The 18,773-nt window shown below is 41.8% G+C and overlaps 1 protein-coding gene across 2 annotated transcripts; it reads right to left on the bottom strand.

The window, feature by feature from the left end:
- Positions 1 to 6,238: 6,238 nt before the first annotated feature.
- LOC127682173 (3 beta-hydroxysteroid dehydrogenase/Delta 5-->4-isomerase type 4-like) lies at positions 6,239 to 11,855 on the bottom strand. 2 transcript variants are annotated; one of them, XM_052178566.1, is made up of 3 exons: positions 11,711 to 11,855; positions 8,201 to 8,365; positions 6,239 to 7,050 (listed from the first exon to the last, which is right to left on the bottom strand). In XM_052178566.1, exons 1-3 carry the CDS (start codon positions 11,853 to 11,855, stop codon positions 6,239 to 6,241), a joined length of 1,122 nt encoding a protein of 373 aa, XP_052034526.1. The 2 variants fall into 2 exon arrangements, with proteins under 2 accessions (XP_052034526.1, XP_052034527.1); XM_052178567.1 differs by lacking the exon at positions 8,201 to 8,365.
- Positions 11,856 to 18,773: the final 6,918 nt, after the last annotated feature.

Below are 18,773 nucleotides of genomic sequence, written 5' to 3'. Positions count from 1 at the left end.
AAATAATATTGTTGCTCTTAGATAGGCATTGTGCCTATGCAACTCATTTAAGAATCCTAGGCTGTGACCCAATTCTTCTATAACTGCTATTGACAACTGTTTGGGATGATTAAGCAACACAAATTATGGGCCGGATAGTAAACTCATGCATAATAGATTTAATTATAATAAAGTGTTTTCAATATTATTCAAATAGAAAGAGCTAAGAGTAGTCAAGGTTCAATAGTTCTGATATACTTTATATAGATAGTCTTCAAAAGCACCAGAAATCCACAGAATATGGCTGTCTTAGTCAGGGTTTCTATTCCTGCACAAAAATGACCAAGAAGCAATTTGGGGAGGAAAGGATTTATTCAGCTTACACCTTCTACATTCCTGATGATCACCAAAGGACTGGAACTCAAATATCCCAAGATATCAGAGTTGTAGAGTACTTGCTATATAAAGCTGCTAACAGGGAATGAAAACAGCCCAAGAGGATAAAGTTTGTTCCTGCTGAATGCCAGAACACTGCTAACACCAGTCTACAGGAATGAAAGTAGTTGGAGATCTAAACAGTGCTTTGATACCAGACATGGAGATTTGGAGTTTAGAGTTTTCCCAGTCAGCTTTTAGTTGTGCTTTTGTCCAGTATTTCCTCTCTATGACATTTTGTAATGGTAGTGTACATCCTAAATGATGCTGGAGGTATGTGATTAGCTTTTTTACTTTGATTTCTTAAAGGATTACAATCTAGAGATTGTATGAATCTCAGAAAAGAGTGAACCTTGGACTTTTAACCTTGTAGAGACTCTTATAAACTATGGGATTTATGAAGTTAGACTAAATATATTTTGCATTATGCTGTGCGTAGGTATGGCCCACATAGACTCATGTGTTTGAACAAGCTGATGGAGGCTAGGGAGTGCAATGTTGTAGTTTGAATACGCTTGGCCCATAGAGAATGGTACTTTCAGGAACTGTGTCTTTGTTAGAGAAAGTATGTAGCTTTGGAGGTGGGCATTGAAGGTCTAGTCAGTGCAGAAGAGTAAGTTTTCAACTGGCTGCAGTCAGCTCAAGATGCAGAATTCACAACTTCTGTGCCATGTCTGCCTGGATGCTGCCATGCTCCTGCTTTGATGATAATGTCCTGAGCCTCTGTACGTGTAAGCTAGCCCCAATTAAATGTTGTCTTTTATAGAGTTGCCTTGGTCATGCTGTCACTTTAAAGCAATGGAATCCTTAGCTAAGATAAAAGGGTTAAGATGTAAAGTTCACTTGGCTGTCTGCTTTTTTTTTTCTCTTCAGCTTGTATCTGATTGCAAAGAGAGTTCATAGTTCATGTTTGTTTGGAAGTCCCTTTATCTTAACTAGCTCTAACTCAGTGTTCCATCTTGTAATTCTCTTCTGTGAAAAATCAATGTTTAAAAACCATTTAATGAAATCCAAGCAATATGAGGTTTCCCTACGTAATTTTAATAGGTAAAACTTACAGTTTAACAATTTTATGGGCATATAATCTTAATGTGTTATACTATGTCATGTAAGCAATTTGGATTTAACACATCATAAAATATGTTGTTTTTGTGATTTTCATATAATACATTTTGATCACATTCTCTTCATCTCTCTCTCTTCAAATACTTCCAGCTCTACTCCCATCTAACTTTAACAAACAACAAAAAAGAGTTTGAAGGTAAATAGAGTTAAAGAAAATTATCCTGAGTGTTATCATCTAGACCCCAAAGTACAAATATGGTATGTATTCCTTTGTATGTATTCATTATATGTTAATGATCTGGAGAGACAGGGTTCAATAGGCTGCAGGGAGTCTGGCTGTGAGACAAGTGTTTGGAGTCTCCAGTGAAAGTAGTTGAAGGCAAGGAGGTCACCTATAAATTTAGGTTGTTACCAATCCTAGGGAGAGAGAGAATAGAAAGGAGAGAGGAGGTATACCCTAAACTGAGAGCCTACCATTTATAGCCACTAGAGTCCTAGGGTAGAAATTGCTTCCAGGAGTTGGAGGTTGACAGACTGGATTATGGTAGGGCAGAGGACAGAGAAAGGGACCATAGGAAGGAAAAGAGCTGGATCTGACCCAAGGTTTGGCATGCTCCCCAGGAATGGAGGTAGGATGACAGGTCAGGCTACAGTTGGTGGGATGCTACAGGGATAGGGTAAGGCTGGAGAGTGTAATGGAGGACAGGAAGAAGGATGCTAGTAACCTATTTGAATCTCAGTCGGGAATGATCACAGCAGTTCCAGTTAGAGGTTCCTTCTAGATATATGCTGCTCAAAGAAAGGCATGGGAGTAAAGGAAAACTGGGACTGCTGTCAGGTTCCAGGAGTTCCCATAGAATGGAGGACATAGAGTAGGAGGAGAGATCACTGCAAGCTCTGATCTATTTCAAAATGGGATCTTTTACTCTTTCTGAAAATCTCTAACTGGCAATGAAATCAAGAATTTAATTTATGTTGATTATTTAATTAATCTTTGAGTTTTCTTCCTTTGTTTTCTTGTTTCTTCTTTCCTTTTTCTTTCCTTCTTTTCTCCTTTCTTTTTCTTTCTTTCTTTCTCTTTCTTTCTTTCTTTCTTCCTTCCTTCCTTCCTTCCTTTCTTTCTTTCTTTCTTTCTTTCTTTCTTTCTTTCTTTCTTTCTTTCTTTCTTTCTTTCTTTCTTTCTTTCTTTCTCTTTCTGTCTTTTTCTCTTGAGACAGGGTTTCTCTGTGTAGTTTTGGTTATTCTAGAACTCACTTTTTAGACCAGTCTGGCCATAAAATCAAAGATCATCCAGCTTCTGCCTGAGACATAACTGTCTGGGATGAGAATTTCCTGTTTAATGCTGACATTCCATCCAGGTGAGCTGAAAGAAAAACCTTCCCTAACATGGTTTTTTAAAAAGGGGAGACAGGGCTGGAGTAGGGACCATCAGACAGAGAAAAGTCTCTCTTACACTTGGGGCTTGAGTTTAACTGCTGATAAGATGGCTCAGCAGGAAAAGCTCCTTCCCCAAAGCCTGATAATCTTGAGTTCAATCCTTGGGACTAGCCCCAACATGTTACCCCTGACCTCTGCATACACCTGCCTTGGTTCACATGCTTAGGCACATAAGTTCAGACACTGAATAAATAAATGTTACAATAATAGGATTCACATACACAATGCATTTACAAAAAAAGTTTGAGTAAACACAAGAAGAGCACTTACACTATGCATAAGGACAGCCTAAATTGATGCAAAAACAGAGCCATTGCAGGTACACAGTCATTTCCTCTTTAGAATCCCAAGTGTACATGAAGTTTTGCTAAATACCCAATAGCCCCTGTCTTAGTCAGGGTTTCTATTCTTGCGAAAACATCATGACCAAGAAGCAAGTTGGAGAGGAAAGGGCTTATTCAGATTACACTTCCACATTGCTGTTCATCACCAAAGTAAGTCAGGACTGGAACTCAAGCAGGTCAGGAAGTAGGAGCTGATGCCAAGGCCATGGAGGAATCTTTCTTACTGGCTTGCTTCCCCTGGCTTGCTCAACTTGCTTTCTTATATATAGAATATAAGGCTACCGGAACAGAGATGGTACCACCCAAAAGGGGCCCTCCACACTTTATCACTAATTGAGAAAATGACTTATAGCTGGATCTCACAGAGACATTTTCTCAACTCAAGCTTCTTTCTCTGTGATAACTCCAGCTTGTGTCAAGTTGACACACAAAATCAGTCAGTTCAGCCCCCTCTGAGAGGAGTTGTTGGAGTTCCTTTCACTGCAGAAACAGTAAATGAGCCTGGAGGTGGTGGCAAATGCCTTTAATCCCAGCCTAGGGATCCAGAAGCAGGAGGATCTTTGTTAGTTCAAGGCAATCCTGGTCTACTGAGTGCATTCTATGACAGATAGAGCTACAAAGCCAGATTATTTGTGTGATAGATTCATGTCATCAGGTCAGAAACCTGACATTGCTGCTAATAATACTCTGATCCCCTCATTAGCAGAGTGGGTTGGAGAGAACATCTGTCTTATATCCCACAGAAGTTTTGAAGTATCTACATTATTCTTTCCTTCATTGGGTGAATTTTCACAGATCCATATGAAAAGTAACATAGCACAATCATAAGAAAAATTACATTAACTTAGAATGCCAAGATAGGCTCAGAAAAGACATGAACTCTTAAAACATGAAGGCTGGTAATCACTTCCCAGAAGCCCTAGCTGCAGACCAAGCTTTTTCCAAAGTTCTTATTATGCAAGCCAGAAGCCAATGATTTCAGTTTGTTACATCCATTCTCTTGGAATTTCTAACACAAATTTCAATAAGCCAAGGTCAGTTTCTTTACTCACTCAAAGGTGTGTGCACTGGCTAGTTTTGTGTGTCAACTTGTCACAGACTGGAGTTATCACAGAGAAAGGAGCTTCAGTTGGGGAAGTGCCTCCATGAGATCCAGCTGTGGGGCATTTTGTCAATTAGTGATCAAGTGGTGAGGGCCCCTTAGGGGTGGTTCCACCTTTGGGCTGGTGCTCTTGGGTTCTATAAGAGAGCAGGCTGAGCAAGCCAGGGGAAGCAAGCCATTATGAAACATCCCTCCATGGCCTCTGCATCAGCTCCTGCTTCCAACCTTGCTTGAGTTCCAGTCCTGACTTCCTTTAGTGATGAACTGCAACATGGAAGTGTAAGCTCAATAAACCCTTTCCTCCCCAACTTGTTTCTTGGTCATGATGTTTGTGCAGGAATAGAAACCCTGACTAAGACAGTGTGTGTGTGTGTGTGTGTGTGTGTGTGTGTGTGTGTGTGTGAGAGAGAGAGAGAGAGAGAGAGAGAGAGAGAGAGAGAGAGAGAGAGAGAGAGAGAGAGACTTTAGGTGGAGAATGTTAATTCCCCAGTAGAAGAAAGTTTGCAAACGGAATCAGGTGGCAATGCAGTTTCAGGTGTGAAGAGAAGATGCCTCAGGTGGCAGCATCTCTAAATGCACATGTTTCTTAGCCAAAACCCTTTACAAATTGGGTTCCAATGCACGGGATATCCCTAAGCCAAGGGTTCTGGGAGGAAAGCACTCTTGGAGGAAGTGAATGAGGAGAACAGAGCATTGTTAAGGACAGTTTCCTGAGAACTTTCCAGCCTCAGAACCCAACAGCACAGCTTCCTTCTAAATAAGGACAGACTGGAGCCCAAGGCCTAGTCTCTTCACTAATATCCCTTCATAGACAGTTGATGCAACCGTGCTCTGAAAGGGTAGGATGTCCCTACCCCAAAAACTGCATGTTTGTGCAGGAATAGAAACCCTGACTAAGACAGTGTGTGTGTGTGTGTATGTGTGTGTGTGTGTGTGTGTGTGTGAGAGAGAGAGAGAGAGAGAGAGAGAGACTTTAGGTGGAGAATGTTAATTCCCCACCCCTGCTGGGTGCTCCCTGCATCTACCCAAGGCCTTCCTCTTCTGACTAGGCTTGTCAAATTCTGGTCCTAGAGTCTGGGATCTGGGGGCCTGTTATGTATGCTTTACAAAGAGAAAACTAAGAGGCAGTAGCTTGTGAAGGGGGGGGGGTGAGTGTTTATATTTCTGTGTAGACCAGGGAGAGGAGCATTCTCAACCTCTCTCTACCTTTCTCATGCCAGTGCTACATTTAATGGAAAAGCTGTAACAAGAGTGGGGGTCCAAAAAAGGGGAAATCATTTGAAATGTAAATAAATATATCAATAAATTAAAAAAACCATAAAAAAGACATATGAAGATTTAACTGTGAGAAAATGTGGAACTCTGAGAATGTTCTTTTATATAGTGTCCCCTCCTAGACAGAGCAGGGTGGGATCTTAGGAAGAAACTAACTCTGTAACATTCCTCCTGTCATGTCTCTAGTACACAAAATAGAATAATCCGTTCCAGTCATCATTTTTTTTTTAACAGAAAAACACAATCTACAGATTAGGTAATGACAAATATTTATTGTCCCTTCCATTGGGCTTCATAAAGCTAGTAGAATTTTCTGAAGGCTTTGAATGGGCAGACAGAATAATGGAGAGAGCCCTGAGGGACAAGAGGTGCTCAGCACCTTGGACCCAGGAGTTGGGGCCCTGCTGACTGTGTGTCTCTTGGCAGGGTCTGCAGATAGAAGGCTTGTGGCTGGGTCAGTGACTGGCAAGGCTTCTGGTGACTTGATTAAGGCACTAAATTGGCCTCTGTCTTAAAAGAAGTCAGCAAGAACTGGCTTTTGCCTCTGCCCTTGTTAGAGGACATGATAACACCCAGGGTCATGTCCCCACTCTCTCCCGCATCACTGAGACTTTGCGTCCAGTGTCTCCCTGTGCTGCTCCACTAGTGTCCTGATCCACTTTGAGGTTTTCTGCTTGGCTTCCTCCCAGCTGACAAGTGGCTCATAATCCAGATCTCGCTGAGCTTTCTTGTAGGAGAAAGTGAACTTGCTATTTGACAGTGTGACCAAGTGACGGTTAAAGAGAGGTCGATACCTATAGACTGGACTCAGCAGGAAGCTCACAGTTTCCAGCAGGAAGGCAAGCCAGTAGAGCAGGGGCAGGGGAAGGCTCCAACTAGAATCAAGGCGGAGGCCCCATTCCTTGCTCAGGGTGTAATTTAAATCATCATAGCTTTGAGGAGGAGTGTCATCTGAGATGTAGTAGAACTGTCCTTGGATGCTTGGGGATTTCTTGGGGTCTCTAAGGCCCCTGGCAGCCAGAATGTGAGCCCATGCTGCATTGCCCACATACACTGGGTTGACTATGGAGAATTTGCCAGTAACACTCAGAATACCTTTATTTTTCAGGGCACTAATTATTATGTTAGAAATGATTGAACTTCTCTCCCCATAAATGTACATAGACCTTAGGGCACAAGTGTGCAAAGTGCCACCGTTCTTCAGGAGGCTCCCATTGGCTGCCAGCACTGCCTTCTCAGCCATCTTTTTGCTGTATGGGTATGGGTCAGGCCATGTGCTTTCATGATGCTCTTCCTCATGGCCATTCAGGACGATCTCCTTGTAGGAGTTGGGTCCTGCGACCTCAACTGTACTGCAGAAGACGAAGGCTGACACACTGGCTTGGACACAGGCCTCCAGTAGGTTCTGGGTACCTAATCAGAGACAACACACTGTCAGTGTCAGGAGATAAATCTGAGGCTCCCCATGTGCATGAGTTCATGCTCAGTTTCATCCCCTATCCCAGCAGAGCAACCTCTTCACGATTAAGGTGCGTGCATCTTCTTTAGTTGGCCTCACATTTACCATGGTACAGCCAGGCGAGCACAGATGGATTCTAGAGATCAAGTATCTCTTGGTTTTTGTGTTCACAGCACTGTGAGTGTGTACTTACTTGTGTATGTGACTGGGTGTTTTTCATATTTTAACTTTGAAAGGCACCTAAAGTGTCTCATTTATTTATTCTGTTTGTGTCTATGAAATAAGTATAATTTTGTACATATAGATTCATGCATGTTTTTTAAATTTACAAAACCAAAAATCATTTCTTAGATTATGAACAGAGACAGTTTTAAACTAAGAATTATTGAAGATTTAACATCATTCAGACTCACGTACAGTTGTGCATTGGTGATGTGTGTTCCATAGACAATTCATAAGTACCGTTTTATTTTATTTTCTTATTTGTTTTGACATTTGATGAGACTATTACAAAGGGGACAAATGACTATTGGATTTGGGGAGATATAGAGATACAGTTGTGTTCCTGACTATATACACAATGTTATAGCATTCTTGGTTCTATCTATGACTTCATTTATCCAGTTATATAAAGTAGAAGTAATAAAGATCCCTTCTAGTTTTCATACTAGAAAACAGCCTTGACTGACCTCATCTGTTGCTCTTGGCAGAAAACTAAAATTGTCTATTCACCTCCTGCTGGGCATTTCTATAATAGCAAAATATTGTGAGGCCCCAAAGCTGTACTAGAACTAGCAGCATGAAGGGCAGGCAGCTGCAAGGTCTATATCTGGGTAGCAGGAGGTGATGGCTCTGGGGTTGGCAAAGGCTTGCACTTGGAGTATAGTCTCTCTGGCATGGAGGACAGACCTCACATCCTTGGTTACTTACTTTCTACCTGCCAGGCCTTGGCTGTGGAATAGCACTGAGCTCTAGCAGCTGGATCTAGTGAGTAGAGGCATTAGACTCAGAGTCTAGCAGGTATCATGCAAAAACATCCCTCTCTGGACTGTGTGGACATTTTCAAGTGCTCTACTTTTACCTTGTCCTCTCCAGATATATTACCTTTCAGATTGACATCTAGCATAGTCTGCCTGGGAATGACACCTGTGACATCAATGACAGCGGCGGCATGGATGACAACAGAGATGCCCTGGCAGGCTCTCCTCAGGAACTGGGCATCAAGAATGTCTCCTTCCAACATTGTAAACTTGATGTTTGTCCCTAGGTCTGTGAAACACAAGGCAGGCCATTTAGAAGTTTCATTGTGGGCTGTACACAGGTACTAGTTACCTAGATTATCAAGAACTGTCATAGTGGGGAAAAATATTGGAGAGGACTCTTGACATATGGAAAGAGAAGAAAACATTCTTTCCCACATCAAAAAAACAAAACAAAACAAAAAAACAAAAAACAAAAAAAAAAACAAAAAAAACAAAAAAAAAACAAACAAAAAAAAAAAACCAAGTCAGATTAGGAAGAGACCAAAATGTTCAAGGGAGAATAGTAGGAAGTTGACTCATCCATCAAAGTGACTCAGGAGGTAATGGAGAGCTGGCTAGAAGTGAGGTTAGCAATCAAAATGTCTGTCTCAGGGTTTTGATGAGAAACCCATTCCCACCAGTGGCAGCAGAGAAGGAAGACACAGATGTGAATCCCCCTGCTTCAGGCTCTGTGCTAAGTATGAAAGGAAGAGTTTACTCAGTACCAATTGTTCCCCTTAAATGACTCAGAGAGATGGAGGGACTGGCAATAAAATCAGGGTGGGCCTCAATGTAGGTACAATGGAATATCTCCTCTCAGACACTGTCAAAACAGATGGCAATGCTATAACTGAGGCTTTCTTGTATTACTGACTCCCTTGTAGCCTTCTATCCCAAGGCACTGCATACAGTGTTGGTATCTTCAGGTTCTGAACTCAGCAGACAGCACTGACCCTTTGTCAATTAACTCAAAAGGTAAACTGTATATCACACACAATCTCCACCAGCACCGTACACTAGTATTGCTTCTTAATTCTCACACAGCTCCAAGACTTCCTTCCTTCCTTCCTTCCTTCCTTCATTCCTTCCTTCCTTCCTTCCTTCCCACACTTCCTGGAGACTGGTCCTCTGGGACCCATGTAATAAATGAAGAAAGTGAAGCTCAAGAAATCTGGGCACACAGTTATGGCTACATCCACTAAGTATACTTCACTTGCTCTCTCCCCCAACCTCTGCTATTATCCTATCCTCTTGCACTGTTTGGAGCCAACTTTTCAAAGACAGATGAAAGTCATATAACTGAACTTAAATTTCCCATGATACCAAACAATGAAAAAGGCCAGAGAAATCCAGGGTGGAAGAAACAAATAAAAGAGTTTGCTCCCAATTCTCATCTAAGTATATCCTATCTAGGCCCCCTCCATTTGCTGTGCAACTCCAGGAAGGGCCTGGATTAGAGAGAGGCAAACAAGGGACTGCTCAGAAGAAAGTAGGTACTTGCCTGAGGATTGAATTCTCTAACCAGGATCCTCTCAACCCACCACTTTCTTCTCCCTTACTACTGATGTTGAAAACCAGGGGTTCTCACCCTTCCTAACACTGCAACCCTTTAATACTGTTCCTAATGTTGTGGTGACCACAAACCAGAAAATTATTTCCCTTGCTGTTTCATAACTGTAGTTTTGCTACTGTGACAAATTATAATGTAAATATCTGATATGCAGGATATCTGCTATGCTGCCCTGTGAAAGGGTCATTCCACTCCCAAGGAGTCACTTGGCTGACTCACATTTTGAGATCTACTGCTGTCAATAGACTGGTTCAGGAATGCTGCTGTGATGAGAGAGGAGGAATCCAGACCTGTAGTGAAATAGAATTTCATCCATGAGCTGAGACCCCTGAGATCCCAGGAGATGGCCTGTGGAGTGTTTCCTGGTGGAGCCGTAGCAGCACCCTTATCTATGACACCTGGATGTGGAAGATACTTGTATGGCAACATGATGGAATTGTTCTGTCATATGAGCTATGTCAGAAATAGTCTCAGAGAAGCTTTGCCACATTGTAGATATGAAGAATACAAAGGCTAGAGTTGGACTTCCTGGGATCCCATCTAGTTTGTTTATTCTAGCTGTGACATTTGCGGAAGCTAGTTAACTTCTGTACTTGTTTATCTCCATCTACAGAAATAGAGGCTAAAAACATTAACTACATTCCAGAAATGTTACCCACAGCTAATGAGTTGTCACCACAGTGTGCCCCCACAGAGCCTGGCACAGAAAGGGCACTTCTACGAATCTTGATTCTTATGTTTAGGCAGGGCCTTCTCAATCCATACCCAATATGGAGCTATTCCTCCTCACTGAAACTTGGCTGTTTGCAAATACTGCTGAGGCATCAGGATTCTAACTAATAGAATTGGCTATGTGTTCATATTGCTTTCTGGAAGCAACACTGAAGCTGATAGAGCAGAGACCTGATGCTAGAGGAGGTCAGAGTCAAGGTGCAGAGGGTGGGTGTGGTCCCAGATGGTTATGGAGGGCCAGAGTGTGCAGGTCCGATCCATAGGTAGTGCGCATTTACACCTGAAGCTGGGGAAAGGGCAAAGAACTAGCTTGGGTCACATATAGACAGTGGGAATGAATACTCTGGAGCCTAGAGTTGACCCTTGGACAAAATAATGTAGCTTAAGTGAGGGACCTCTGGCTTGGCCTGTGATCCTCATTAATCAGAGTATATAGGTATTGTCATCTTTTCCCAACTTAAAGTCCTCAATATTCAGTTGAGTGACCTTCTTTCCTACTTTCCAGCAAAGGTATTTAAATGACCTGAGGTTTTGAATAGGTAGTAAATAGATTTTGAAATCAGTTGGTTCAGCTGTGTCCAGAATAACAAATTGGCAAAAGGCTAATGGCCTGCACCTGCGAATTATGCAATCTCATTCATAGTGATGATAAACTCCAGGGAGAAATGGGGACAAGTGAATAAGAACAGTCCAGGAAAGGTATGGACAGTCCTGCTCACGCTGGCTTTGTGTCTGTTCCTCGGTATGATCTCATGCATTTGCTCAGAAATCCATTTTCTCAATCCCCATCTCTGCCTCTTTCTGTCTGCTGTCCCTGACCCCATTTCTCTCTGTCTCCTTACATTTCAATCCCTTTCATGTATTTTTCACTTTCTTTTAAAATTTTACTTCTATCTAAGATGCTAAGTGAAAGATCACCCACCCACCCCCCCAAAAAAAACCCAAACAACTCAAAACAAGCCACTAGATCAGCAACAATTAGAAGAGAGAGCAGCTAGTGCTGAGGTACCCAGCTTAATGATCTGTATGGTCATTACCTAGCACTTGGCAAGCCCACATTAAAGAGCTACTGGAAAGATAGTGAGAACTTCTCAGTCCAAATCCAGTCTCTCCAAAAATGTGATTTTTTTTTTTTTTTTGCTACATGGGGTGTTTCCTTATGATGGAGGTAAACATGGAGAAGTGTTATGACTGCAAGTGTCGTTTGTTTACTTGACAAGGGAGGAGTTCTCCCATGTCCAAGGATGTGTTGGCTACACAGTCATGTGGCAAATTCTCACATTCACTTACTGAAGAATTCTTCCCTGGTTTCTGGTCTGAAGACTTTGTCCAGGACCCTGATCTCCTCCAGATCTTTCTCCTGCACCAGCAACTGGATGATCCCTTGGCCCAGAAACCCTCCTGCTCCAGTCACCAGGCAGCTCCACCCAGGCATGGTGAACACAGGAAGCAGATCACAGTTGCAGTGAGGTTAATGTACGGTGACCCTGGAGATGGCTAGAGAGAGAGATCTGGTGATTTACCCAAACCCAATTTCTCTCTCAATCCTCCCATACCACAGATCACAAGACATGGTGATCACGAATTCTCCACAGCACAAATCAACATATTCCAATGTGTACCAAGAAACTGTTAACTCACAGGGTGTGGCTGTGTCACAAAGATTTCTCCTTTACATAAATGCCTGTTGTAAGACTGGGTTATTTCACCTGTACTTCTGAAAAAATGCTCACAAACTGGGGCTCAATATATCCTTACTAGACATGATCAAGGTACATGATCAGTTTCTGGAACCCATAGAAATTATTACATGGTATGAAGTATGAGTGGGGGGGGGCATGGTTTTGAGGGGAGTCACAGAGTAGAGCATACAGGAAGGACTCTGGGGTTCCTATGCTCTTGGGAAATATACTGCCGTCCAGAACACCCTTCAGCTTCAGTGATATGGAACACAGGGAACCTGTCAGTGGGGATCTGTTTTTTACACCCCATTTATAGGCATGCTTGAACCATGTACAATTATGTTGAAATGTGACGGGACACAGAGTTTAACCAAGTGCAATCTGCTGGATAGGTTACCCAGTAAGTCCTGTCTTTTGAAATTCCTCAGCCATTTCTCCCTTGAGGGTATGGGACAGAAGCCATTTGGTATAGGAAGGCTCTGTCAACCAGCTACAGACCATTTTGGAAAGAGATTCCAGTCATGTACCACAGAGAAAAAGCACAGCAGTTAAATGATAGTAGCAAAAGCCACAGTCTGTTTGTTTTGCTTTTTTCCACAAATCTCTCATGTCAAAAAGACATAATTTAAAAATCTAATAAGTCAATGTGATTCCTTTCAACCTTTATTAATACGTTCAGTGCTTCATACTATCTGAATATGTCTTTCAAGGGAGTCGGCCACTATAATTCCTCAAGTTTTTGGCAAGCATACATTTACTTTCATGTCAGACATATTGTATAATTGAGCTAATTGAAATAATATTGTGTTGTACTCTAGCGCTGTTGGAGCTGTACATGTGAAATAAGATCCCCTCAAATTAGTTTCCCTTTATTCCCTTCTGTTCTCTCAGGAGCTCCCCCTTTTTTCCCAATTCATCAACCCTCAAACATGTTTGGAAAGGACATTAAGTAAGGCTACTTGCCCATCTAGATTGTGTGGAACAATGCTAGTGTAATAAGTAAATCCTCTCCCGTTTAGTAGTAGGGGTAGCTACAGCTTGTAGAACTGGTGGGCTATTTGGACCACTAGCCAATATAGTATCAGCCACTCTTAACCCCAATACTACCTACTTCACCCTAGATCCCCAGAAAGTCTGAAATTAGTTTCCAAGGGCTTTGTCCATAGCCTAGCACTTTCATTTACTTGAATCCTGCTCTTCAGATCATAGCCTTGGTGGCTTAGGAGATGACCTTTCTAGTGATGTGGGGGAAAAATGCCACACTCTTGAGTACATTTGTACACACCCACACACACACACACACACACACACACCACCTGTTTATTCCAACTTCTGGATTGCATGGCTTCTGTTTTAAACAAACATCAGGCAGAAGAAAGCTTTCTTTATTTGATAAGCTTTCTGCTCCCACATTAGCAGGTAAAAGAGATAAGGACTCCAGGAAAGGTTTGGTAAAGGGTTCATCTTCAGTGAGTTTTTGTCTTCATCAATAGCCCAGGTCTAAGAGGACCTCCTCAGGGAGCACTGCTCAGCTAGTCATCCTGCTTCCCAACCAATACTCAGATAAAAGTGACTCAGCTAATCATATAATGCCTGTTTAAACACTTTAAGCTTGTAACCTATCATCTCTGATATTTTGATATTTTAGTGCCAAGTTAATGACTAGAGTGGCCTTTTTCTAATCCACTGAGCTGGCCACCCCACTTGGAGATTACCTAGTGTCAGTTTTAACCATGTAGAGTTATACAATAGAATGTCTTCTGTGACCATGGGTCCTGTTCTAACCCAAGTGTGTTCTCTACTGTGAAGCTATAAAACCAAATCCTCTGCCCAGCTAGCTACTCTCACAGACCCATTGAACAAATGACAGAATTCCTTGACAATACACCTTCCTGTTGCCACCATTTCATGTTTTTCCTTTTCCTTTAATAAAGTATATTTTGGTGAGGAAAAGATATACAGATAATTTCTATCATTCTTGTGTAATTGCCTTTGGAGGGCTAGTAAGGAAGGGGGCTTTAGTGGTATTCTGAGCTCTAGCTAGCATCAGTCTGATCCAGAGCACTCAGTCCTGAAGATTCTCTTGTCAGGTATCCTCTCTAACAATGACAAATCAATGGAATATTTCACCCCCTATCTTATGATTAGTTTGTTTGTTCCTGTGCACTGGAATAGTTCTTTCTCAGTTTAGAGTAGGCCCACATCTGTACCATGAAAATGGACTGGGGAGGGGGTGGGTCACAGAATTTCTGCTTTTCTTCTTGCTTTCTTTTTCACTTGCTTTCTTTTCACTTGTTTCTTTACTGGATCTGTGAGGATGGCTGCCTGAGTCTAGGCTTTTCATGGAGAAGTTCTGGTTACAACGTGGCTGTGATTGCTGGTGGATAATCGAATGCTCGGTAGTTAGCAATTCTATAGTATAGTCAGCTAGTTGATGTGTATTAGTAAAGAACAGAACCAAAAGTTCTCTCTCTCTCTCTCTCTCTCTCTCTCTCTCTCTCTCTCTGTGTGTGTGTGTGTGTGTGTGTGTGTATCATCAGAATTTATTAAATCCGCTTTAAAATAGTAAGAACAGCTAAATCACAATTCAGAAACTAGAGGTTACTTGGTCCTGAAGGCCAAATGACTCAATAGCTTCAGTAGTCCCACACCCACTGTCCCTGACTGCCAGGAAACAAATGTACTTACCAGACACAGGATGTGGTACATCAGTAGTCCCAACCTGGACCTGGATTCCTGGAAGGAAGGTATCTGGAGCACAGATAGTCCCTAGTCCACGATGACACAAGCTTGGAAGGCCTTGTTCTGGTCTCTTCAAAGGATCCAGCAGCAGAAGCAGCGCTGCCAATCAACTCAGATGGGAGAGGGAAGCAAAGTCAGCAAGGCCTCAGATGTTCTTCCTGAACAGGACCTTTTAATCTGGGCTGCTACCAGAGGGTGCCGCCCAAATCAGGGTGGGCCTTCCCGCATCAGCCAATGACATCAGGACAGTTTGAGTGAGTCTCTTTGTAGCAAATTGACATTAAAATCAACCATAATTAGGTGTTTCCTATGTCAGAACCAGGTGAGGGGGGCTTCTTTTGGGGAAAGACTCTTTCTGAACTAAAGAGAACATCCTGTCCAACAACATAAAGACCAGCCTAAACTGAAAAGATACAAAGAAAATAGATTTGATTAACTTAAAATAAAGCTAAAACATGCTTGCATAAACAGGTCCCCATAAGTCTGTGGGAAGCCTGTCTACTTTGACCTATGTCAACTAATTTATATCTACAGATTAAACTACCTTTGAAATAACTTTAATAGTGATAATCAGATCTTTATTTTTATTGGATTGGGAGTAGGGACAGAGCCAGGTGGAGTGCTGAAGAAGTCACAGGGTGTGGGGCCTGACTCAGGGCTACAGTTAGCTGTGTTTCTGCTGACTGGGGAGACAGACAACACAGGGGGAGGGTGCACTAGACTCCAAGAGGGTGAGATTACTGTCTCTGCACTGTCCTGCATGCTTGGTTTCCTGTTTATAGAAGTTGGATTACCTTCTTTGTCAAGTTCAGGATAACACTCCCCTGGTGAAAACCCTCTTTTACATTTCTGGCACATTTTAGGGCAGAGAGAGTTTTTAAGACTGAGATTTAATTTTTGAATGTGTAACCATGACCACTGGTAGATGTTTGTGCTCCAGTGGATAGCTCCATATTCATTCACAAGGTTACTATCCAAAACTAGGCTGGGGTGAGGAGGTGTTAGGGGACTGTTGGGAGAGGGACTGTTTGTGGAGGTTTGAAGGATGGATATGATCCTGCTTCATGTGTACAAATATGAAACTCTCAAGAATAAAGCAAAATTAGCATCAAGCCCCACAATTCATATAACAAAAATGACTATTTTAACATCTAACTTTTTCATCTAACTTTCATGTAAATTTACATTACAGTCCTAACAAAGTCATTGTCACCTGCATTTGGAGATTTGTCAAAGTCCTTTTGAGTCTTCTACAGCCCGAATGTAGATGTCCAAATAAGGACAAAGAAGAATGCTAATGCCTTTGTTCTTGAAGGTCAGTCAGAACCCAGAGAAAGACTTGTGCTTCTATGAACACAACTCCGTAGTAAAAATTCCCTTTGATGCCATGGAGACACCAGAGCATGAAGATCAACCAGTTTTCTGTAAAGAGGATCATCAGGAGGCAAAGTTCTCACATGTTCTAACAAAAACCCACATGGCCATTAAGACCTTTGACCCAGCCCTGAAGATAACCAACTGATAGGGTAAACTACCTCTCTCCACCAGCTTTCGTCGATGAATTAACATTCTAAAAGTTTAACTATTGGTAGCCTATTTGGTCTTGAACATGCAACAGGAAAGAATAACACTCAAAATCAAACAGTTATCAAACTGTGAAACAGGTGCTACCAACCCCTTATTGAGGTTTCCAGACTGACCTCATTGTTCAGGGGACCTAAAGAGATATAGGAGAGTCAGAAGAGTGACTGGTCTTAGCTAGTTTAAAAGCGACTTTAGTAAGCATTACTAACTACTCAATTGGCTGTCAAATGCTACTATAATGAGTTTCACCTGGACAGGGGTCAACATCACTTTCCAGAAAATGACCAGAGCAAGCTTTAAGAGAGCCCCACTGGAGCACTAAGCCAACTAAGAATGCATACTTTCCCTTTAAAGGAAACCCAGAGGCCAGCTATAGATAATCAAATAAAAAGACCTAGGACACAGAGCTTCTGCTTTTAAAATTGTCCTGGTGGGAAGTGTCTCAGTGACCTTTATGCTTCCTCTATACTGCAAGAAAATTCTTTCTCAACTGCCATAAATTCTTTTCAGTATGCTCTGTTCCAAGATCAAAACTAATTTTGCCTGCTTCTGAATAGATGTGAATATAACTCTCTGTCAGATACTGCCCCCACACACAGAGAATTCTTCACAGCTCTGTCATTCATTCACAGACTCAACAAACCTTGCCTATCCTTTACAGACTTCAAACTGTTTCCCCTAACACTGTGGACCTCAGACACTAATAGATCGTATCTAGACTTGTCTGTTCTAAGTGCTGTCTGTGGCCTTAGATCATCTTCTGGAAAGCAAGCTAGCCCATATGTTCTGTAAGACAGGAGGCTCTGTCTATCCTCTTCTCTTCTGAAGGGGTAGGTTTGTTTTGTTGTTTGTTTGTTTGTTGTTTATGCCAGGCACCCTGGCAGTTTACACAGTCATTGTGTGGCTGAATATGGCTGTGGCTGTCCCTCTTTCCCAGCAGCATTTCTTGCTGTTCTTAGTCCACTGTACATTGTTAGTCCCGGACTCCTACAGTGACTAAGTTTCTTCCTTTAAGAACTCAGAAGTCATTCTAGCTATAACAGCTCTGAGTAACTTGTCCAGATGGATCTGGATACTTCGTGTCTTAGTTAGGGTATATGTTACAGTGATAAAACACCATGACCAAAAACAACTTGGTGAGGAAAGGTTTTATTTCCGCTTACAACTCTGCATCATAGTTTGTTGCCGGCAGAAATCAAGGCAGGAACTCAAAAAGGGCAAGGAACCTGGAGTCTGGAGCTGATGCAGAGACAATGGAAGAGAGATGCTTATTGTCATGATTCTCTTGGCTTGTTTGGCTTGCTTTTTTAAACCACCTATGACTGAGAGACACTACTCACAGTGAGCTGAGTCCTCTCACATCAGTTATCCAGCAATAGAATGTCCTCCAGACATGCCTTCAGGCCAACTGCTAGGAGGCATTTTTCAGTTCAGTTTCCTTTTATACACACATGATATTAGCTTGTGTCACATTGACATAAAAACTAGACAGCATACTTAGTTTTGTGCTTTTTGTCTCTTGATCTCTCCCTTATTTAATTTTTTCACACAATTATAACATTTCATATTATAAAATACGCTATAATCCTTGGGATAGCAGCTATAACCATCAACACTGAAGCCTGTTTCATGTAGTAGCTGAGATATTGAAACCAAAGGATGTTAGAGGCTAGCCTCTGATCTCTTGTGATGGTCATTTCCTCTCCTCTCCAAACCCCTCCCCACCAACCTTCTAGACTTTAGAGCCCTACCACTTTAGGGTAGATCAATCGCACCAGGTAGGACCCCAAGACCCATGCTCAGCTCTGAAGTGGTTTCAGAAGACAAATCTTAATTCACAGTCAACAATTTGACACTAGTGATCTACAGGAGAAAATGTACAAACAAGCACCCCTCACCACCAAATAAAGCAAAATGACTACATTTTAACAATCAATCGATGACCATTTACAGAGACTTACCCTTAAAAAATCACCATATCTTACATAGGCACCCAGAGAGAAAATAAATACAGATAAGCAATAACTCCCACAAATGCAACAGTCACAATATTTGAAATAATATATACCAATAATAATATTTACAGCATAATGACTCAAATAACAAAAAATGAAGCTATATTAGACAATTAATTCTAAGAATCCTAGAAGTATATTGTTTTTCAGTTTGTAGGCTAATGCAGATTGATAAATAATTAGAGCTAGTAGGAATGTTTTTGGTCACTTATGTGTACTACCTAATAAGGATTCATTTTCCAACAATTAATTATGGACCAGACATTTTCTCTTATATATTGGGAAGCCCCAAATGCCAAGGACATGGGGAAGTTTAAGGTTCATGGGGCA

This window comes from Apodemus sylvaticus, chromosome 4, assembly GCF_947179515.1.
Source record: "Apodemus sylvaticus chromosome 4, mApoSyl1.1, whole genome shotgun sequence".
Lineage (NCBI taxonomy): Eukaryota > Metazoa > Chordata > Mammalia > Rodentia > Muridae > Apodemus > Apodemus sylvaticus.
The sequence above is the reverse complement of the archived record's forward strand: the minus strand, read 5'-3'. Positions and strand labels throughout refer to the sequence as shown.